The 24,547-nt window shown below is 31.0% G+C and overlaps 2 protein-coding genes across 3 annotated transcripts; both read left to right on the top strand.

The window, feature by feature from the left end:
- The first annotated feature begins 9,524 nt into the window (after window positions 1-9,524).
- On the top strand, window positions 9,525-12,418 carry LOC137822343 (glyceraldehyde-3-phosphate dehydrogenase, cytosolic). Its single transcript, XM_068627226.2, has 12 exons — window positions 9,525-9,656; window positions 9,803-9,826; window positions 9,917-10,017; window positions 10,174-10,289; window positions 10,401-10,500; window positions 10,724-10,870; window positions 10,965-11,025; window positions 11,118-11,215; window positions 11,331-11,473; window positions 11,631-11,714; window positions 11,821-11,910; window positions 12,062-12,418. Exons 1-12 carry the CDS (start codon window positions 9,653-9,655, stop codon window positions 12,108-12,110), a joined length of 1,017 nt encoding a protein of 338 aa, XP_068483327.1. The 5' UTR covers window positions 9,525-9,652; the 3' UTR covers window positions 12,111-12,418.
- A 5,148-nt stretch (window positions 12,419-17,566) lies between these two features.
- LOC137821562 (uncharacterized) lies at window positions 17,567-24,347 on the top strand. 2 transcript variants are annotated; one of them, XM_068626210.1, is made up of 9 exons: window positions 17,567-18,285; window positions 19,304-19,462; window positions 19,955-20,050; window positions 20,135-20,209; window positions 20,357-20,455; window positions 21,421-21,558; window positions 21,668-21,991; window positions 22,327-22,661; window positions 23,623-24,347. In XM_068626210.1, the coding sequence occupies exons 1-8, from the start codon at window positions 17,797-17,799 to the stop codon at window positions 22,615-22,617; spliced, it is 1,671 nt and encodes a 556-aa protein (XP_068482311.1). In that variant the 5' UTR covers window positions 17,567-17,796; the 3' UTR covers window positions 22,618-22,661; window positions 23,623-24,347. The 2 variants fall into 2 exon arrangements, with proteins under 2 accessions (XP_068482311.1, XP_068482310.1); XM_068626209.2 differs by lacking the exon at window positions 23,623-24,347 and having other exon boundaries at window positions 22,327-22,871.
- The last annotated feature ends 200 nt before the right edge of the window (window positions 24,348-24,547 follow it).

Here is a 24,547-nt window from a genome sequence, read left to right as displayed (position 1 = left end):
TCCATGGATCTGTAGTGCTTAACCCCCTACTGCTTTGAATAATTTATTCATTGTTTATATATTTCTGCATACGTTTTGCACATTTAAAACTTGGGATTCTAAGCCAACTTTTTTTGGTTTCATAAAACTTAAGCAAAGAATGTTGAAAATTTATACAAAGTTATTATTCCTTAAAATGCAATGCAATGCAAACCAACCATTCATTTAGCCAGTCTTCTTTAGTCTGATTTAAATTCGAAGTGATAATATACGAAAGAGGTGGTATTTACGATCTTTCCTAGGAAGGGAAGGTAATTGGAAATGATATGATTGAAATGTTAAAAAAATATAATTGTGGTATTTATTAATTGATCAAAATATCCTTGTTATGAAATTAGAAAGATAAATGTTTAGATATATATGTTTATATATTTATTTCTAAATTTGAGTTTAAAGTAAAGCATTATGTTTATATTTGTAATTAAAGGTAACATTTAAATATTTTCAATTATGCAATCATTACTAATTAGCCAACTATGCAATTATACTAATATTCAATTATTTTCGAAACTTCACCTTAAATTGTAATTAAAAATTATGTTCACTTACGGATTTATGGCAAAATTAAGGTCAAACATTTAATAAATTATAAATAAATTATTACGGTAATTATTAAATGCCTTCGATTGTTAGGTATAGACCAATAATAAAAGTTTTTTTTTTTTTATTTCAGTTGGAATTATTCACATTTTTTAAGTGATCCGAAATCTAAGAATGTGTACTAATAGCATTATATTCTTAACATATGAGAAGTGAAAATTTCGTTGTCAATAATAAGCGGCAATCAAATTTGGTTCTCTTTAACCTACATGGAATTAAACGTTAAGCATTGCCTAATGCATATAACATGATGTAATAAAACTTGGACAAATTAAACTTCCCCGATCATGCAAAACACGTGCCTATGAGTCCATAATTGCTTGGATGCATAATCAATAATAATAAAGCATCATTCCTCCATGTTGGATGACCATGTTGTTGGAAATCAAAAGTGTATTCTTTGAAAGCAAAGTGAATTTTGTAATGTGTATAGAGCGAAGCTTGAGTGCAATTCCGGTTCAAGTCATAATAAAGAATTGCTTGAGGGAAGACCTTAATGCACACACTCACATTCAGCTTTGGTTCTCACATTCATGGGCACAGTAGTGTAGAAAATGTTGGTTGGAATATTGTGAATGAATTAACATGTGATTAGACTTCCAACAACTTTAAATTTTTAGGCAGAAGGCATGTGGATTTGAAGGACATTTTGTAGTCACATTGCCCTTATTCCTTACATGCATTAATTGAAAATGTGCATTAATTGAAAATCTCACCATGTTATCTGTATAAGGAAATATGTGTTTTAATCCAATTGTAATTGATTAGAGTTAGGGATGTAATCGATTAAGTACTTAATTGATTAAGGACTCAAACTCAATTGTAATCGATTATATTTCATTTCGTGATGTCCAATGCTTAAAATCTATAAGTCATGGCTACATTGACAATTCTTTCATTTGCACACATAATCACCATGTCATACATCCATACACTCTACATAAACATTTACCACATTTACTTCAAAATCTTAAATGAATCTACCATACGAAAGCTCCAATATCAACAAACTCACAAATGTTACAAATGTTATGTGTGTTTTTAGTGGTACTTGAAGGATTTATGCACTTGTACAGTGTTCTTAACTTCACCAAAATGTTCTTCTACACCTAAAAAAAAATACAATATTCAGTACCTCCTCACAAAATACAAACCAAACGGAACTAAAGGGTACAAAGATCTTATCTCAAACTTACAACTTTGTCTTCACTGAAAAGAGCTCTTCTTTTTTCCTTTTATACAATCACACCTCTCCCTAACTTACAATCTGGTCCATAGACATGTGCACTTACTATTTCTTATGAAAAATCACACTTACTCTTTCTTATGAAAAATCACACTTACTATTTCTTATGAAAGAATCTCCTCACTTTACCTTTTCATACAACACGTCTTCTTTGCACAGTGATTAAAGTTGTGACCTATGCAAACCTAATGTGTATAATATACATATACAATGACAACCCAACTACAATTATTTGTCAGTCCATGTGTTTAATTTTTTTAATAATTTCCAAACCATAATTGATTATGACCTTTATGGTAACCAATTAAGCAAGTATTCTTATCAGCTATGATCATAATGTTTCAGCCTTCACCAAACTCATGCAAAGTAAATCACACGTAAATTTTAAATTCTCATGCATGAGCATACTCGTAATTGACCATTCTCATCCAAGTTTTCCACACAAATCTTCTCATTTTAGAATGAGTGACCCTCCCTCGTCCTCTCTTTTCTTTCTACACAAATCACTTCAAATTCACCCTACCAAACATCTACATATGACCAAGTTATCTCAGCTTCCAAATCCTTTAACATAGTGTCACAACCTCATCCAAATAAAGTGTTAGTTTTAAATCATATATGTTACATGTTTAAGATATTTTTTTCTCTTTATATTTTCATATTTCACTTTGGTATGATCACTCATCGGATTATTTTTTTTATACTCGTTTATAGTTCATTATGTTGTTATAATCTAAAGAGGAATGAAATTGGTACAAAAGAATTAGAGAATATAAACTCTTGTGCTATACAATCACTAAAATGACACATGAATATGAACAAGCGTTCTTATAGATAACTCGTGTCTAAAATTGTAAAGTCAATTTTTGAATTTCAAGCTCTATCTACAATATTGACTTCATAACTAAAAACATTTTAAAAAGGTTTTTTTATAAGAAAATATTGTTTTAGTGTGAACTTTACTTGTATGGTTCTTTAAAATGAGAAAAAAAAAAATATTTGAGGACTTTTTTAATTTTAAAAAGCTTATGTTTAAGAAGTTATAATATTTTAGTGATAAAAAAGTTCTTGTAAAAATACTTGTAACGCGATTGAACAAAATAGACTTGTATGAAAAATACGTGTAATCTTGAACAAAATAAAAGAAGTGTTATAAAAATAAATAGTAAAACGAAGGTTTAAAATGCAAAATAGGTTTTTTTATCTTTTTAAAATATTTAAAATTCAGTTTTAGTTTTTTTTTTTTTTTAATTCGATCAAAATGTGTCGGCTTATGTATAAGTAGTTTACGAAGGTTAAATCTGAACTTATTTAGAGGGACAAAATCATTTTTCACTCCTTTAAAATATATTATTTTATGCAATGAATTGTTTCCTTTTCAGTATAAAATACTACCCACTTTATACGTTTTCCTCTGTTTTTCAATGTCCAATCATATAAGTTCACAAATACAAGATTTGTTTAGTTTACGTTAAGAATAAATTCTTTGTACTTTACATATATTTTAATATAATATAGAATTAATTCTATTCGATTTAAACTAAAACCAAACAAATGTGGGAAGTTGTAGATTTATGAAGTTGTTTAAGGAAGAAGCTGTGAATTGAGTTTCAGATACGGAAATAATGAGAAAAAGACAAAAGTATATGGTCAAACAATTAAGGCATGCATGTCCTATTATAGCAGTTTTGTGGCATTTCATTGTTTTGTTTCAATCAAAATATCTGGCCACCCTCTAAGCACTGCCACACGTTTGGAACCCTAAAAATAAAGTAAAAAGGCGAGTGTGTGGTTCGAAAATTGAAAGCCACATGTGCGCGAACATTTAAATCTTTTTGTGCCCACTCACTCTCATCCACTTGCTTCCTTTTCTCCTTATAAAATACACACCACATACCTACATTTAGTTTTTTTTCTCTCTTTAAAATAGGATTATCTCATTTTCTTCTTTTAGTGAATCATTCAATTAGTTTTCACCAATTTAATGAATATGAAGTTTTATCTCATAATTTAAGGTCTATTTTATACCCAAATATTTGTTGTCAAAAATAAAATGAATTGATTATTTTTCTCTTAAGTTAAATTTAGTTATGCATGTAACTTTTGTAGAAACTCTTTAAAAGTTTGTGTGTATGCAAGTTAAGTTTAGCCTAGAAAAAACAATTTTTTTTTATCTGAATTTTTTTGTTTAAACGGATTTGAGACATGAAATACTTAATTTTTTTTAATATAATTGTTGAATATAATCAATAAGATTACTACATTTTGTTGCAAGAGAATATGTACTCACAATAACATAGTTATATTACCTAAACATTATATCATATAACTAAATATATAATTAAATATATGCATGTTATTTATAGAGTATTACAAATAGACATTCATATATATATATCAAAAACAACATATAAAAAAAAGAGAATAAATTCTTTCTACCTACTATTGAATTCTAACACATGCTCTAGTGTAACACACGATCATCACATATTCTTTAAAAAAAATAAAGAAACAAAAAAATGGGCTAAGCTAGTATTTTAAAATTTTCAATATAACTTTATATTTAAAGGATACATTCACAACATATGAATAACCATACATCATCTATTTCAATGTACTAAACAACCAAGTGTTTGTTCTTAACTTCTCATATCTCATTCACCATTCAAGTAAGAAATCTAGTGACATACAACAATACACACTTAACTCTACTTCCAGAAGACTCGTGTGTTGAAACTAGACTTAGATATCTACATCTTTCATATTACTATGTTATCATCACAACATAGTCTCTTCTTCAGGAAACCCATTGTCAAGTGACACAGGTAAATCCATATGATTTGTTTTGACCAATTATTTTTCAAACCACAAACTCAGTCATATGAACCTTCTTCGGATCTTAACCCATTAACACTTTCATCTATGTGACTCCAATATATAAGGGGAATCAGAATAATATATTTTACCAAGTTCCAAAATCAATACATCACCTAATAAGACTTCTCTAACTACAATCTAACCCTGCTCTACTTAGGGTCTAAATACAAACCCAAAATTCTGCACTACTTGGCCTAATTCAAGGTTTAACATATCATATTCTACTATGTAAAATTTATTACATACTAAGGCTTTACCCATGATGATAGTAGCTTGGACCAATTGATGTTAGTTGAAGCCCAATCTTCTTAAGTCCTTCTGAACCATAGCCATAATTGTTCCCTAGATTAGAGCTCAACCATCAACTGCTATGTATATTTTATTATCCTAGAATTGACCTCTTCGAAGATGTTCTTAGGCCCAATAAGGATGGGTGGAAGCCCAATCTGCTTGTAAACTCCTGGTCAGTGCTTTAGGTCTTTGACCTCTTTATTTTGTGGATAAGTTTCCATCACCCCTTCCCTCTTGAGAATCATTTGTCCTCGGATATACATTGTTCTCAGTGACTTAGTTTTATTATTGTTCATGACTCGTGCTTCCCTCTAGGGTTGAACACAATCCTATGATAAACACCAATCGGAGCAAGTTACACATATGCAAACATCTTAAGAAGGATAATTCCCTCAGAGATATAATTAAGAAAGACATGACTTCTAAGGCTTATGCACCTCTTATAGAATGAGGAACAAAGGTACATGTCTATAGAAGTAGTTTTATTTTTATTTCTCTATATTTCTCTCTTATGTGGTATCCACGTTTCTTGGAGTTGCATGTGTTCCTTAGGCAACTCAATACAAGGTTTGTTTAAGGAAGAATGGTTCTTATTTTTGTCAATGTCATGGATACACCTAAACAAAAAAATTCTTTTCTCTTATATTTCTTCAAACTTTCTTTTTAGTTTTTCTTATCTAAGCTCAATCATCTTAAACTCTTGTCCAAGGATAGCTACACTGTTTTATTTCTTAATTGTATTTTTTTTCTATTTTTAGTTGGGTTTGTACTTGGTCCTTCATCACTTGAGAAAATGATAAAGAATTGAGTAAAACCTTATTTCCTTGATGAGTGAAAGTTATTTTATTAGTATGATCACCATGAATAGTTTTATGATCAAATTGCTATGGTCATCCTAACAAAAAGTGAAAAACTTCCATAGATATTAGATCACATAAATCATTATCCTCATATTGTCCTATGAAAAACTGTACTCTCACTTGTTGAATCACAACCACATTCCCACCTTCATGAACCCAGTGAAGCTTATAAGGCTTTGGATGGGACATGGTAATGAGTTTCAACATTTGAACTAACCTAGTTCTACATTAGTTGTAGCATGATCCATTATCCATAATGACAAAACAAGTTATGTTAGAAATTTGACAATTTGTTTTAAAAATATTTTTTTGTTGGGATGTACTAGGTTGATTGGGGATGAATCTTTTCATAAGGAGAAGTTCCCTTGAACAATTAAAACATTTGATCTCACTAGTATAAATGTAGGTAGAATAATCTCTCTTTTCTTTTTCTCTCACTTTTTTCTTCGTTATTAGGAGGTTTTATATATTCTTTGTTTTTCTGTCGAGTAAGTTTTCTCCCGTGGATAATCTTTCTTGGCATAAGAACTAGAGTGAGCATTTTCTTTCTTGGAAGAAGATTTTCTTAAATTTTGTCGTTCTACCTAGATGTAAAGTTTTACCAAGTCATTTAATGCTCAACTCTATCTCTTATGTCAAGGCTCAATCCACTCAAGAACCTAGATATGGTGGTGCTTTCTTCCTCCCTAATAACAATTCTCATTATGTAAAATTCCATCTTCTGCCTATATTCTTTCACACTCATGTCTTGTTGATGGAGTCTTTGGAGCTTATTCATATGTTCTATGTTAGAGTATGATGAGACATGTCGACACCTCATGACACTCCTTAGATCATTCCAAGATTAGTTGTGGATATTGCCTGATGAAACACATGGACATAATCTTATCTATGAACATTACTAACTCATTCATAAATGTCATACATGATTAACTCCAATATATTAATTACTTATATATGAATTTTATATTTTATTGATAAAGTCTAATTTTGAATTTGTTGTTAGTCAACAAATCATCCTTGTTGAAAGATAAGTTTGTTTAGCGATTATGGAAGCCAAAGGTTAGGTGTGATTACTGCTGGAATGCTGGAGGAGTTTCTGTTGGCCTTAAAGTGACGTAGAAAATTCCTGGCATGGCTGCTGTTTTTCTTTTTGGGTCCTACCAAAACTGGTTTAGTTCTCTCGTCATGATTGGTGCACTTTTGCTTGTTATTCCTTGTTCTATTTATGGCTTTGCCCCTGGATTTAGGTGCCAACTAAGTGCTGTTATTATTCAGTTTCAGTTTTTTCAGTTCTTCTTATGTTCTTAGCAGTTTTTGTGTGTTTCAATCTTTTTGGGGTGAGTTTTTGTAGGTTAAGTCACACATTGGGTGGTTTCTCTAAGTTTTTGGAGAAGTAACAATGTGATTGATGTATACGGGTTGGAATACTCCTGAAGTATTCAATTTAATTTAACTTATTTTATTGCTGATAGAAAAAAAAAATCCTTGTTGAAAGATGAAGATGTGAAGAATATTAGGATGTGGTGTTTTTTTTTTTATGTTTGTTTGAAAAGTTCTAAATTTATCTAGTTTATTTAAATATATATGTAAATGTCATATTTTTGCTCTTTTTTAGTAAAATGTTTATTGTTACATCAAATATGTAGGTGCATAATAGTGTGTCAACTATTATATTGTAAATATGATATTTTGTAGTTATTTAATTGTTCAAGTCTTAGTTGTTTGAGAATCATATATTGTCATGCATAGAAGAAAATCACAAAATAATTAATTATTTTTTATATATAAATTTTTTATTTGACTTTATATATTTTGTGGCACTTTAAATATAATCGATATAATAAATTGGATTTATTATAATAGTCTTTGACTGATATAAAAAGTTTAAACTTTTTATGTCATTTGGATCTATGTCGACTCCACAACTAATATAAAATATTTTGTAGAATCATATTCAAATTTAGGTTTTTTCTCTTCATATTTTTTATAATTCGTTATAATATATGTTATGTGCTTGATTAAGACTCATACATCGTCAAGAATGAATATTAGTTTTCAATTAATGTTTAGTAAGATTTTTGTAAGAGTTATTATGTTACTTAAATTCTTAAAATTGTTTTTTTAATCACCTTTATCTTTTACTTATAATTAGGTTTTTATTGATCAGTGCTGTAGGAAGACATTTTTTTTTGTAAATTCAAATTAATTTTTTTCAATTTACGTCAATCGTGATTTTTTAGCAAATATCTGTAGTAAATATTTATTTATTATTGCCATATATGTCATTATTGCCAATAATTTGCGTAACAATATATGTTATTATTGCCAATAATTTGCGTATTAGTTTTTTTCCTTAATGTTAACTAGAAAAACTTTCAATCAATATTAACTAATTTTTTTACTAATGTTGATTAGTGAAAATTTTCAGCGGACAGGCAAAAACTATTAACCGTAACATATTAAAAATAATATTGATAGATCTTATCCTAAAATAATTGGGATGAACAATTGAAAGCAATTGACAAATATTAGTTGAAAAAATAACATCAATCAAAATTAAATAAAAGAATCATTAGCAATACTATTTTTAAATTATTAACAATTATTTTATATTTAAATATTTTTAAATTTTAAAAGTAATTAAAATAATTCATTAAAAATTAAAATTTACAAAATATGAATTGCTTTATTAAAAAAAATAAAAATAAAAATAACATCAACTCAAAATTTAATACTTTTTGAATATTTTAGAAATTATAAAATTCTCAATTCAAAGAGAAGGTAAAGTGACTATTACTTTTCTTTTGCATTTTGTTACACTTGCTAAGAAAAACACATTATTATCACAAATAGTTTTAACATTTTTCATCATACTTTTGTCCAAATTCACTTTTTATAAAACTGTTTGAATATAATGCATAAGTTATTATAAAACATAACATACGTTTAGTTCGTACAAATAAAAAAGATGATGTAACTGTAATAGGTAAAAATGTTAAGCAGTATCCTTATTTTAGTTTAGAACTAAAACAAGTTACACAATAATATCAAATAATTCTATATTATTTTCAAATAAAAACTATTATTTGGCAGTTACACTAATTAAGTCAAATCAAGTGATTAAGTATAACATATTTCTAAAGTAATACTGCATAGTCTTTAAAAGTAGTAATTAAAAAATGATTTGAAATCCTCCCTTATTTAAAATTAACAGAAAAAATCCTTTTGAATAAACACTACTAATTTATTATTAAATCTAACTGTTACATTAAAAACAAAGAAAAATAATAAAATAAATAACAAGAAACATAAGTGACTAATTTAGTAAGATAATACATTGGTTAATTTTTATTTTTAACAATATAAGTTAACTAAAACAAGATGATTTGCATTTATTAAGTATAATATTTCTATTAATAACAAAATAACAGAAAATTCAAATCCATTAAGAAACAATTCATCATCAGTTAAGAACATTATTAAAGTAAAATAAGGAAAAATGTAGAAAGAATGGAATATTCGCATATTGCATTGAAACAGAATATGACTGGGATTTCCGGTAGTAATAGTCACGCTCACACGGAACTCACTTGAGGCACGTACCGGTTATTCCGGTCTTTTACTCCTCTCTACCTTATTAAAACCCTACCTCACTAACTCACTTCATCACATCACTCATACTCTATTCTATTCTCTGCCATTTTTTTTCTCCCTGTTCACTCTCACTTCACCAGTTATGGGTATGTTAGTCACCACATTTCTCTCCACTTTTTCTTTTTCTCTTCTCTTCTCTTCATTTTCAACTCTTCTCGCTTTCTCATAATCTCACTTTTTTCTTCTTTCTGTTTCGTTTTCCTTTTCTTTTCCAATGAATTTCGTGGATCAGGCAAGGTCAAGATCGGAATCAACGGTAATTCATCTTCCTTCAGATCAGTTCAACGCTTTTTCCACTGTTCCGTTTTCGCCTTTTTTTAGATTTAATTTTAGTTTGATGTAACAGGATTTGGAAGAATTGGGCGTTTGGTGGCCAGGGTGGCTCTTCAGAGAGACGATGTGGAACTCGTTGCCGTTAACGATCCCTTCATCACCACCGATTACATGGTACCCTTCATCTCCTACTTTCACACCTAACCTTCTCTTCTGTCTCACTGTCAATACTAGAACAAGGTTTACGCTTCAGATCGGCTTGGTTTTTCATTTATATTTTGTTATTATTTGTTAGATCTGGTTGTTGAAGGTGTTTGGTTGCGTTTGTAGACATACATGTTTAAATACGACAGTGTTCATGGACAATGGAAGCATCACGATGTCACCGTTAAGGACTCCAAGACCCTTCTCTTTGGTGAGAAGGCAGTCACTGTTTTTGGACACAGGTCTATTTTTCACAACTTCTTAATCTGTTCCATTGTTTTGCCATGCATGTTTATCTTGTAAGTGTTCGTTTCTTCACGAACAATGCCGTTAAATCTCTTGTTAATCCTCAGGAACCCCGATGAGATCCCATGGGGTGAGACCGGAGCTGATATCGTTGTTGAGTCCACCGGAGTTTTCACCGACAAGGACAAGGCCGCCGCACATTTGAAGGTTTCTATTTCTAACACTACCCCTTTGCCTCTACTAACTATTTTCACGCGTTGTTATTTTCTGTGTTCCATGTTTGGATCACTGTATCCTAATTTCCCTGCCTTTTTTTTTTTTTAAATATTGTTTGAGATATATATATTTTTTTTATGTTCACATGTACCGATAGTATTTATTGTAAGGTAGAATTTTGATGATTGTTTGGTTTGTCATTTTATTAATCCAGGGTGGCGCTAAGAAGGTTATTATTTCCGCACCCAGTAAGGATGCTCCCATGTTTGTTGTTGGTGTTAACGAGCACGAGTACAAGGCAGAGCTTGATATCATCTCCAATGCCAGCTGCACAACCAACTGCCTTGCTCCACTCGCCAAGGTTTGCCATTTGCTTCATTCTGTGTAATTGATTTTGTTTTGTTGGTTGTGTTTTTTACTATCATAGTTCTAATTGTTTCTTGTTAATTTTGCAGGTTATTAATGACAGATTTGGTATTGTTGAGGGTTTGATGACCACAGTTCATTCCATCACTGGTGAGCATCACTTTTTAGTTGTCTGTTGCATATATTGGCTCATATACATACTAGTTGCTAAGTCTGGTTTATCTTATTGTTTTGCAAACCAGCTACCCAGAAGACTGTTGATGGACCATCAGCCAAAGACTGGAGAGGTGGAAGAGCTGCTTCATTTAACATCATTCCTAGCAGCACTGGAGCTGCCAAGGTGAACATTTGGTTCAATATGTTTTGGTGTTGCTGGCTTTGCCACAAGGTTGTTATTGTATTGTGTACAGACGTCTCTTTTTGGTTTTTACTTGTTCTTATTTTTGTGTGCCAAGGCTGTTGGGAAAGTCCTCCCTTCTTTGAATGGAAAATTGACTGGAATGGCATTCCGAGTTCCCACCGTGGATGTCTCCGTTGTTGACCTCACAGTGAGGCTGGAGAAGAGTGCCACCTATGAGGACATTAAAAAGGCTATCAAGTAAGGGCGGAATACTTTAATTTTTCTCTTATTGATTGTGTTGTTGAATGCTATGCAAATTTTTCGTGACTTTTGTTATTCGAAATTCAATTCAGAGGTGCGTACATTTTGGGACTGGTCCTTCTCCACTATCTCATATAAATGTTGTGTTTCTCAGGGAGGAATCAGAGGGCAAGTTGAAGGGAATCCTTGGTTACACTGAAGATGATGTGGTCTCCACCGATTTTGTGGGTGACAGCAGGTATAAATCATGTCACAGTTGAGAAGTTATTCAACATTCATGGTCTCCGTTGTTGACATTATTCATTTATCTGTTATTGAACCTTTTTGTCATATAATTGTTCCAGATCAAGTATTTTTGATGCCAAGGCTGGAATAGCATTGAACGATAATTTTGTGAAGCTGGTCATGTGGTATGACAATGAGTGGGGATACAGGTAATCCGCCTTAAACCTTTCTGATATTTAACGCTGTCGTGCGTCACATAACAGATTTTTGGTTAATTAATTAACTCAATTAGTTGTGTTAAATTTGGCCAAAAGTTTAATTCAGCTAGATCTAACACCTACTGTGTTCCTGATCTTGCAGCTCACGTGTGATTGATCTGCTTGTTCACGTTGCCAAGATCTCTCTTTAAGCTGCTACTGCACAGTAGCTTGTCTACACAGTAGTACTTTATGTGTACGTTTAGCTGCGATTCAGTAATGTCTTGCTGGAGCAAAAATGAGTAGTCTGAATAAATTATTGGTTTGCGGAAACAGTGGTATTTACCCTGTGTGAGGAGGAGGAGCCTGTGCTCTTTTTTGGTATTTTGTCTCTTAGTGAAGAGGGGATGGAGTTTTTGGATTTCTAGATACTTGCTAATGTGCTTTGGCTTTTTATGTGCTTGCTATAATGTACTCTATCTATTGTTATAGTGGATATTTGACCGTCCTCCATTTTTCATTTGTGGTTCTTGCATATTTGTCTTCTCATATTTAACATTTTGGCTCTTTGTTCATATTGGGTGTACCCTGATTTTCAAATCTTAAATAGTGTGTTTGGTTACATGTTGAAACGAACAAAACTTTTTTGGAATGTATAGTTTGAATCAGTTGACATTATTTGAAGGTGGAGATGGTGGTAGGGAGAGATAAATAGATATAGACATATCATATGAAAATGCTTTGGTTAATTTTTGGTGGACTGAACTATTTAAGTGACAAGTTAATGCTTTCAGTTTATGGTTCAATAATTTAGGCTTTTATCTATAAAAAGTGACTTTCATATTACTGTTTTGGTAAATGTTTTGGAACACGTTTTCCAGAATTTTCAAAATAATTTTTTTGAAACATAACTTTCAGAACAGAGTTTCCACAACAAATTTTCCAGAAGAAATAAAATGCATTCCAAAAAAGTTTCCCATATTATGGAGGTGCAATTAGTAATAATCTAGGTACAGAACAAAGTCCATAATTTAATGGCTAGATATTTAGGTTAGGACTTTAGTGGGTCATTTCTTCATCTCCATATTTTCTTCCTGCATCACCATAAATCTTTAAATTTCAAAATTATCCTTGAATAAAAGGTGCATGATTTATATTTTGAATTTTAAAATTAAGGATACAAAATTATATTTTGAATTTTAGAAGTTTAAAGATATTTTTTGTGTTTGAAAATACATTTTGAATTTAAAATTAAAAAAAAAATATCAATGAATTTAAAATTAAAAAAAAAATCAATAAAAAATCAAGAAATGAGCAAAGTTGTCATTTTATAGAAATTTTCGAAAATTCAAAATTGTATTTTAAATTCTAAAATTTGAAAATTTAAAATTAAAAAAAAATGTCAATGAAAAAAAATGAAGAAATAAGCAAAGTTGTTATTTCACATGGAGATACAAGAAGAAATTGTCTCTTGTGTGTTTATTTTATATAATTGAGGTGGTGAAAATTAGGTTATTATTTTTTATGTTGACAAATGTTTCCTGTACTTCCATATATTCTTCTTCTTGTACCTCCATATTTTCAAAAATATGAATTTTACAATCTTAATTACAAATTTTGTATTCTGAATATTCAGAATACAAAATTTTAAATTTCAGATTATAAAAGTCAGAATATAAGATTTGGATTTTTAACTCTACAATCTTTAATACAAGTTTATATTCCAAATATGTTATTTCTAATGATGGCAACATAACTAATTGACTTACTCCACAAAGGTTTCCAATTCTCATTATATTCTTTGAACTCGGAACTTTCTTGCAGGTTTTGTCATTTTAACCATGGCGGAATAAAAAGACAAAATACATTCAACATTTTTAATATAAAAAAAAAGTTTCAATCATGTCTCTCATCTTTCTGAAACATAATAATGTAGCCACTTTTTTCAGAGTGAATAATAAAATCTTTAAAAGATAAATATTGACAATTTTATTACATAATAAAATTTATAACCAATATATGACACACCTCATATCGTTATGCTTTTAAAAATTGGGGGCTTTATTAAAATCTTGAACTGTGCACTTTTAAAATAAAATAAAAAACTTGATTAAAAGAGAGATCAAATTGAACAAAATAAATAAATAATATGATTAAAATAGTAATTAAGTCTAAACTTCAATTTTGTAGGCTATTAATGAAAGGTTTAGCATTGTTGAGGGTTTGATGGCAACTGCTCATTAGTTGTTGTTACTGATATCACATTCTATTGTTTGTTAAAGTTCTCATTGGATAAAATTTATGTTGTAATAAATTAAATTATATTTATATATTTAACTTTTATAGAAGTGTTTTCATCAAATTTATCCAAAAGATTATATGAAAAATAATTCTGGTTTATAGGAAAAGTTGAATATATTTTATTTTGTATTCCACTCTATTTTTGAAGTGTTTATGAATACATACGTTCATTTAAACATGGTCTAAGTTTATCTTTCTGTTTTGTAAATTAGATTGGCCAAGCAAAAGAGAATGAAGAAGGGGAAGAACTGCTTCATTCCTACCAGAAATGGATCATCAAAGGTGACTAATTTAACACTATTGGTGGCATCCATGACTTTTTATCAATAACATACAACTTTCAAACTTCTAAATTATTATTTTATTATAATATTCTATTTATATCTATTTTTATTATTATAAGAAAATATTTTATTATAAAAAATAATTGTCAAATGTATGTGGATAAAAAAAGATAGTGTTTGTAGACCTAGGGTGCACTTAGTACGTATGGGATTTAGGTCAAGTAAGTGTTTTCTTTTTAAACCTAAACTCATGTGTTTTAGGGCATGTAGTGGTTAGATTGCATGTATAACACCATGAGTTGGTGCTAGAATGGACCCCCTAATGTTGGCACATGAGTTGGTGTCCTAGTGGTTATTTTGTTATTATTTTATGCATCCTTGGAGGAAAGATTTTGTTATGTTGCAACACCGTGAGAGTGTGCCCTTGAACAAAATATTTTCTTGTTGAGTATACTTTGAGTTGAGATTAGATCCTTGTGATAAAAAGTTGTTACAAGAGGTAAGCTATAAAAGGGACTTGAGATTCTAGGTAGGCCCCCCTCTATTTCAACGTCCTACATATGACAGACTCGTGAAAAAACAGACAGAGATAGAACTTGTCATTGGAGTTAACCAGTAAACAAATCAACCGATAAACCGATAAGACAAGTTTAAAACAAAATATTTTCCTTAAATATTGTTGTACATTATATTGATCATATGTAGGTCATCACTTTCACTAGTCATTCATTTATATTCTGGAATCATTCCTTTTTCATTGGATTGTTTCATATAATGGTGTCTCTCTGCACAGGAAAAGTTGAAGGGAATTGTTGGTTACATTGAAGATGATGTGGTCTCCACCGACTTTGTGGATGATAGTAGGTAGTAGGTACAAATTGTGTTACACTTGAGAAGTTATTAAACACACATGATGCCACCTAATATATCCTACTACTTAGTATATCTTTTATGTTTGTGGATGAAATCCTCTACTTTTTTTCTTATAATAAGTAGTTAAGAAAAGGTCTTTTGCATGCTGAGTCATGTGATTTTGTATAAACTTTGTACCCTTTTTTTCTTTTTCTTGCACTATATCATTTTAGAACCTATATTGTAACAAAGAAGTAAAATGTCTAATAAGTTTTTAAAAAATCTTCCAGAAATTCAAATTCGTAAGTCAAACTTTTTCTTCAAGAATTTGTATTTTAAAATTCATAACTAACATACATCATGGATTTCATTTTCTGGAATGCATTCACATTTTAAAATTATTTATGAGTTTTTATTTATGAAAAAAAAATACATACAAATGCTTTTGAATTGTTTATTCCGAAAAGTCTTTTTGAAATTCTATTTTCAGAAATCACTACCTTCACTTTTTCATCTCAAACTCATATTCAATCATTCATTTTTACCTTAATCACATAATTTAACCTTCTAATCACAAACACGATCATGCACAGGAGTTTAGCCTTTTCTCCACCTTCAGCGTAATTCACCATTGCCAAAAACCAAGTTATCAATCCTATGTTTCAAATCAAAATTTCAAAAGTATTTTAAACATTTAAAAACTTTATATAATGGAGTCCCAAATTATATAGTAGAGGAAGAAAAACCTTTTTATTTTATTGTTCCTTGGAATGGTAGGTAGTCCACATTCATCTTTAACTTTATTTTTCTTGTACGATGATTTATGGTGTATTATTAACTTGTTAGTGTCAATTGATGGATGATATTAGTCTATTTGCAACAAAATAGATTCTAATGATTGCTAGGTCGAAGGTGAACAGAAAGGTTAAATATAAAAATATAAATAAATAAAATTATAAATACTTACCTCCATTATATGTATTTACACACAAATTTCAACTTATAAATGGATTCATATTCATAATTAGTGAATCATATTTGTTAGAAAGGATGAAAATCCAAATTTTTAAAAAAAATAATAATATTTATGTAACAAAGCGTCCATTTAATATTAATTAATAATATACAAAAAGTTTTCGTGTCATCTTACATATTAACACTTTTATATGAGATGATGTTCTAATCAAATTTAGATAATTCTTTATTTTTAAAAAAACCATCATCATCTAAAAGAAATATAGATTTGTGTTAGATTTATAATTAATGTATTTTTTTACCAATATAAATACATACTTTAAAATATAAATTATATATTTATAAACATTAACTTATTTAGGATTTAGTAGGAATAAATATTGAGATTATATGATAAATTTAATAGTTAAAGTAATAAAATCTAATATTTATAGAAATATATTCATTGAAGTGAGCATTCAAATTTACTTTTAAAAATAAATAAATATCCAGTATCAAGCACGGTAAATATCCAGTATCAAGCACGGTAAATTAAAAAAATAAAAATGAAACGCTACAGATAAATTTTGTTAATTTCTCAATCTAATCAAAACATGATTATCATACATGTGATTTCAAATCAAAATCAAGCACGGTAATACATGCTTCACAAAAATAATTCTACAAAATTATTATAAAAATAATACATTTATTATTTATGTATAAATTACTTAGGTTTCTTATACTTAGATGAAAAAGTTGAAACTCATAGTTTAATAGATTTTATCTGATTTCACTTTTCTAATCCTTCAAAATTCTTATTATACATAATAATATGCTATTATATATGCTGATAACAAATGCTATTATATATTACTGAAAAAGTTCATACTATTAATATATTTAATAAATTTTTTAACAATATCATATTTTGTTGCATTAATTGTCTTATTAGTTATTAAATAATAATTTATGTATTTTCATAAAAATAATTAATTAAATGTACTGATCATATAAAATTATTAAATATTATTATATTTTATTTTTATATCCAAAGTATTTATTAACTTTTGATTAGTGGCACAAATTACATATTATAAAAAAATAAATTATGTATTAATATTATTGATATAAAGTACCTTACACTATTATCTAACAATTACTTTAAAATTCTTAATAACAATTTGTTTAGATTGATTAAAATATTTACATTTAAATGAATGTATTTATTAAGTTCATTTATTATATATTTTTTACCTTGTCTATAAATATGTTTTATTCTTATATAGTATAGTACAGTTTGAATACCAATAATGCCTCAATACCAAATATAATTGAGAAGTTACGATTTTCAAATTTCTCTTCATTTTCTGGTCTCTCCGCCAATGTTTTTCTTCTTCTTCTTCTTCCTCTTCACTACACGCAGATCACATTTCTTCACCAGCAATGAATGAAATTTGAATTTTCAGAACCCTAGGATTCTGCATTTCAATTTCCCCTTTCTCCGATGGCCACCGCGGCATTCAAATCCACCACCAAGAGAATTCCCGTCGGAGCCTCCTCCACCGACGACTCCGCCTCCTCCTCCCTCCACCACCGCCGATCCCGGAGCCTCAGCCGCCCCGCCCGCCACTCCTTCTCCTCTCGCGACGACGACGGCGGCTCCGATCGCCACACTCCGAGAGGCCGCTTCGTCAACACCGTCCGCGGCTCCGTTTTCCCGGAGATCAGCCTCGACGATCTCGCCATCGAGTTCTTCGAGTCCGCTAACCGCGGCCGCTTCGGCGGTTCCAGAACCTCCGAGTCGGAGGCCAGTCCCGCCGGCGCCGGCGCGTCGCAGCGGCGAGGGAGGTCCGTTTCGAGGAAGAGCTCCGGAGCCGGCGATGATAGAAGGAGCAGTGTTGGCGGTGTCGGTGGGGTAAGACCGGTCGCCGATGCGAATTCGAGAAGACGGAGATCGGTATCGGTGGTTCGGTATCAAGTTAGCGATTCCGAGGTATTCCAGTGAACGTCTTTGATTTGCTATAATTTTTAGGATTGAATTTGATTTCAATGTTTGGTTATAAATTCAAAGTAAATAATATTCGGTTGTACGCCGTGTAGGTGGAGAATTTTATGTTCCTGCGTTATTCTGTGTAGATAATGGTTGCTCAAATTTGAACGTGTATTTTGAATCGTTTAGTGGGTTAGGTGTCTGGAGAACAAAACTTTCGTAATATATTGGTTTGTGGTGGTTTCAAGTTATTTGGGAAGTAAGGAGAAGGAAATGAAAATACTGAAAAAATGGTTTCCTAGCGTAATTTCCCCTCCTATTTGCTTCTCAAACCAGGCGCTGTTAATTGCATATTTGTTTCTTCTGGTGAAATCTATCCAATTCTAACTCGTTCTATAATGTCATTTAAGCTTGTTGGAAAGAGTAGATGATCTTTTTAATAGTTGGAAAAATGGATCTAGCTTCCTTTTACTGTGAAAAAGACAATTTTCTTTGAATGCGACTGGTGGACCATATAAATGACTGTGGTAGGTCCTTCCTTGTATGAGAAAATATCGTACTGTTGCTTCCATGCTTGGGGGAATTCACTTTTGCTTTTAGAGAGATTGATATTGTTTCACAAAAAAACGAGGTTTATATTTTTTTATGTAATTGCCATCATTTTCTTGTAACACAAAAACTATTTGGCTAAGTCCGGCATCTAATCTGTTTGATTTGTCAGAGCCTATGTTTTTAAGTGTTTTACTTAATATTTTATTTAATAATATTGTTCTTTTACTCTTTTTTTCATTTTAGTTTAATGCTTAAATTATTCATAAACTAAGAGATCTAGCCCAAGTTGTACCAAGTTTCTTTTGAGAATACCATCTTTTGGAACCAAATAACAACCAGCCTGCTTTGCTTGCACTCCAAAATTACCATCCCCTCCTCAATTGTGTGATTGGCCTCAATTGTTATGGTTCTCTTTAACTTCTCCATTAAAACATCATGTATTTATGCATGTACATATCTTGCATTACAGAGTGACCTGGATCAATCTCAAAATTCTAGAAGCCGTTCAAAACTGAAAAATACTGATGTTGGGAACAAGCTAATGCATAAGCCAGTTGCTTCAGATCAAAGACCAGTGCTCAGAAAATCCCTTAGTCAGAGGGATTTGAGGGCGTATGATGGCTACTCTGTAAGTGTGATCATTTTCAGGGTTTTACTTGTTTATATCTTGCTGTGGAAGCTTCTAGCAGTAATTCTTCCTATGAAAGTATCCATAAATTGAAACTCACATGTCATGTTTAGGAGAGTGAAATGGTAACCTTTTCTTCTATTGTTTGGATGTTACAAATAAAGAGAGATAGAGGGGGTTGACAGGAATTTTGACAAGTCAAAGGCAGTATAATTAAGGAAAAGAAGATAAAAAGGTTAAAAAGTAGCTTACTAGTATTTCAGGGATAGTTTGGTTTGAGAAAATGTTTTTTGTTATTAGTTTGTATATTAAACGTTGAAAACAAGAAATAAACAGAGAGAAAACAAAGAAGGTTATTTTAGTTTCCTGTATAAAGTTTTGAAAACTGAAAACAACAGCTTATAAAAGATGGTATTCACTCTTTTCTTAAATTTGTCAACACATATTTGTTTGTATTTTACCCAATTTGAGATTGTTTCTGTCTCTTTTCAGAGTCATTCTTCTGTTCTCACTGATGATGAAGCAGCAACAGCTCACTCTAATAAAAGTGGAATTGCGAAACTACGGGCAGTCTATGCACAGAAAAAGGTTGAAGAGTTACAGTGGTGAAAGAGCACTGGCTCAGTTTGTTGAATTTTGCTTCATATTCTAACTGTTTTTAAAAATGTTCAGGTGACACCTACTGACATGGATAAAGGATTGCACAAACCAAAGCAGAAAGTATTAAGGAATATGGAACCTGGGCAGGTTTGTGAAACATGTTTCAGTTTTTTATGTAAATCTGCTTGTTTGTATTGCATGGTCTCTGTCATGCTTTAGCATGTTATGATTGCATCCTCTGCTCATTTCACTGAAGAAACTTCCTACTTTCTTTTATGAAACTTCCACTTTTAGGCTGTGGTAAAACCGAGGACCTCAACTTTATCCACAGGTGATCACTTGTTATCAAGCAATTCTTCAATCAGAAGTAGCTACGAAACTGAACTGGAACAGGTAATAAAAGTTCAAATACAATAGAAGTTCTTTCTTTCATGCTGATGAGACTTTTTTTGTTGAGTTGTATGAAATGAAAGTCTGGGTAATAGTGTTTGCTACTTCATAGCATAATTTTCTATTATTGAGGGGGGCAAAGTTGGAGACTAGCCTAAGGTTTTTATTTCTAATTATACTTTTAGCTGGGAAGCTCAAACCATATGAGGACCAATTTACAAGAAAACCAAATTATTGCTAATGATCTAGAAGCAGGGCATGTGGGTTCTTCAGTTAAACTCTGACAGTGCAAAAAAAAAAAGTGTTTTCCCTGCAGTTTTAACTATGCTATTGAAACTTTCACTTCTGTAATGTAAACCGAACATCTTTGCTTTCTTGCTGATGGGGGGCACCAATTTGTGAAATACTTAATTTTTTATATGTATCTACCAAACTGAGTATCATAGACTCTTGTGTTTTGTTCTTCTGGCATTGCACGGGGTAGAGGTCCAATAAGCAGAAACAAGCACACCAGAACATTCTGTAGTAATAACTCCTCTTGCACACTTAGTTATCTTTGGATATCCAACGGTGAGGTGAAATGAAATGAAATAGAATAAAATGGAGTCAAGTGAAATAAAGTTATCATTTATGGAAAAGAGTTGTTCCATCTCATACTTCTGCTCTCCATTTGAAGAAGAAAAAGAGGCCTATCGGGTGGATTCCATATCCATCAAGTGTTATTTCATTCCATCCTATTTTTAAATCATCCAAACAATGGAACCTAATATCATTTCATTCTGTTCCACTTCATTCCATCACTTTTTATCAATCCAAATATTATAATTTTCCATTAATGTCAAGAGGAAGGTTAGGCCACTCTCATTGCATGCCTTGGACTCTTTTGAACACTGAAATATGCTGTTTGCAGGTAGAAGTTATTTGACCAAGACAATCATATTTTGCCTTTTTTTGGTTTGAAATTTCAGTCAGAGAAGCGAAAACAAGAATTATTAGCTGAAATAGTGTATGAGGAGCAGCGAGGCAGAGAACTTTCTAAGATTGTTAATGAATTGATTCCTTCTAAAGAGGACAATCATATACAAAATCCATCGACAACCAGGAAGGTGCTTATCACTATTGTGCTAGTTCTGCTAATGATGATATAATTTTAACAGTATTAGTTGTTTGATTTATTTAAACAGTGTTATTTATTTATTTTATTTTGCTGTCCAGAGAGGTAATGACAGAAGCCGAGTGTCAATGCGCTTGACTGAGGAGGCTGAGAGATATATTGAGGATTTTATTTCAAATATTGAAGATACAGATATTTCATCACTTGATGGTGAAAGGAGTGATGCAAGCTCATCCATTGGAGGACTAATAAAACCTGAAACATTTAATAGTCCTCCAGTCACTGTGCCTAGATCTCTTCCTGTTTTGATGGATGGAGTTACATTGCCATGGTTGCAATGGGAGACAGGTAATGATCCTTCTTCTATGACAAGCATGAATAAGGCACGTATGGCGGTCACTCCAAAAACTTCAAGTTCTACTCAGGTTATCACTGTTCTCTCAAATTATTTTTCAATAAAATGTGTCTGTGATTTGATAATCTGCGGAAGTAACTTGACCATATCATAATTATATCGTTAAATCTTGACATTGACTCGTCATCATTTTATCTGGACATTCACACATATGTTGCATAATCTGGAGTTACGGAATAGCAAATTTAAATTCAAGGGATCGGAAAGACATCATACAAAATTGCCATTGACATGGGGAAAACTTTAAACTATGCCAACAATTCTTTGTCCATATTTTCTTGTGTATAGTTCTTATTATCTACTTTTATACGACTTGGGTTGCTGAAATTTATTCATGCGTCATAGGAAAACATCAAAGTACAAGATCAAGGTAGCAGCATTTCTATCAGTAGTCGTGGAAGCTGGAGCCCTGATTACCTTCAGGAGTATGTTGGAAAAGATGTATACAATAAATTTGGAGAAGCTTATTGTTACACAGAGCAGTCATTATCAGGTAAATCCAAAGGATTGAGGTATGATATGGATGATTACCTCAAAGTTAAAAAAAGCAATGAAGATTTGTTGATTGAGAGTTGGATGCAACGGCGTAGAATTAATTCAGGCAGTCTCCTATTGTGTAGCCTAAGATTATTTTAGACATGATATGTTTATGAAGAACGGCCATTCCTTCCTCTCACCTGGTATGAATTCTATGTACAGATAATTGCTATTTATTTAGTTATGTTTCCATATCTAAATTGTTGATGAACGATGAGCATAAAATACGTGCAAGCGTTCTTTTTTAGATATATGTATTATTGCCAGAAATAGTCGATACCATCCATACACTACTATTGGATGAAGAAATTTAAATTTAAATTAGATACATGAGTATTTTTTAGCTTAGATTTAGATTGTGTAAAACTTTCTTTTACCTTAAAATGCTCTATTCATTATTTATTATAAACACGTTTATAGATGCACTAAAAATAACTTTTCAAAGTTAGAGTATTGAATTCGTACTTCTAAATTTGATTGAAAGATTTTTTTTTAACTATTTTTGTTCAGGAAAAAGAAAACATTGGCTTCAGCCGTGCTTGTGGTAGTCTTTTGTTGGCAAATCATATGCAAGTGTTAATAGTTAAACGTACGTTAGAAACAAATTTTATTTTATTTTATTTTTTGTTATCATATTTTTTTGAAAGAGATTGAAATTTATTAAAAATTATAAAACTATTTTTGATTTTTTAATGGATTTCATTTATAATTTTATATTATATATTGTTCTTGTCGAGATGAATTCAGATTGGATAATCTGAGATGGTACCAAAGTGATCCTCACCGGAGTGATCTCTTTACAAACTATAATTCTTGATGTTGTAGATCTCCGAGTGATAAGGGAGACTCTCCCTGTAGAAAATTCTCTCACTAAGTTAGTAAGAATTTATTAAAGTTTACTTAGTTCCTGGGAGTCTTTGTATATTTATAGGATTTTTGTGGGTTGAATCATACATATCTCTTTGTGTTAGTTATTCTTGTATAATATCATTCAAAAAGAATAAAAACAGATATAAATTGAATTGATTATATCAGAATTGCATCAATTAATTTATCTCTGTAAATAGCTAAAATGGGATACCTGATATCTCGATTGATTTCCAGGAGAGATACCAAGGAACGTATTTGGGTTTTTATCACAACTCTTTCTCCTTTTATGGATCGTGGTAATGCATTAGTTATGAATCTAATTGATATCAGGTTGATACCAATCTGATCTGAATCTTTTAGCATAATCCAGACTTAAGGTCAAATTGGTACGTATACGGTTTGGCCAGAACGATACATAAACCCCAGTCTCGAACCGAGAGTGAGGTGAAAAGGCTTACCAGTATATCCACGAAAAGACCTTTCTTATGCAAAAACGACTAAAAAAGTCTAGTGCGTGGCTCAAGGGGTTTCATGAAAAGACGTGGATCTTCTATGTGGAGACATTGAGAGTCTTCTTGGCCAAGTTACCATCTTGGTTAGCTTGGTCAATATCAAAGCCAAAGAAAACGCAAGATAGAAAACAAAAAACAACGACAAATATTCGATCTTCAGAAAGAAGGCTTCAAACCGAAGTCGTGGAAGTGGATTGCCTTCGCTCTGAAGCGGTTCACTGGGCTCAAGAGAAAGCTGACCATGTCTGAGTGCACCAATTGGAAAGGGACTTAAAGTCCAGGGATAAAGAGATTCACGTCAAAAAGGAACAACTTGCCCAAAAGGAAGTTGATTTGAACAAATTAGTGAAGAATGTTTAATTTCCCTTTTCTGAATTATGAACTATAATTTCCTTATTGTGAACCGTTATTTATCTTTTATAGAAATTTCATTGCTTTATCTACCTACTCTTGCCTGCCTTTTATACCACTACTTTTAATCATGCGAGCACGAGATGACCTTGAATTAGGGATTCTAAACCGGAATTACACGTAAGTGAATTTCAACTGAGAAGACTTCACTGAAGAACCTGAACTAGGTTATTAACTTAAAATAAATTTTAAGTCAAAACCTCGCGAAAATGAACTTAAGTAAGAATTCTTAACTT

Source organism: Phaseolus vulgaris, chromosome 9 (genome assembly GCF_051622355.1).
Source record: "Phaseolus vulgaris cultivar YP4 chromosome 9, ASM5162235v1, whole genome shotgun sequence".
NCBI lineage: Eukaryota > Viridiplantae > Streptophyta > Magnoliopsida > Fabales > Fabaceae > Phaseolus > Phaseolus vulgaris.
Note: the sequence above shows the minus strand (reverse complement) of the source record. Positions and strands in the feature narration are given on the sequence as shown.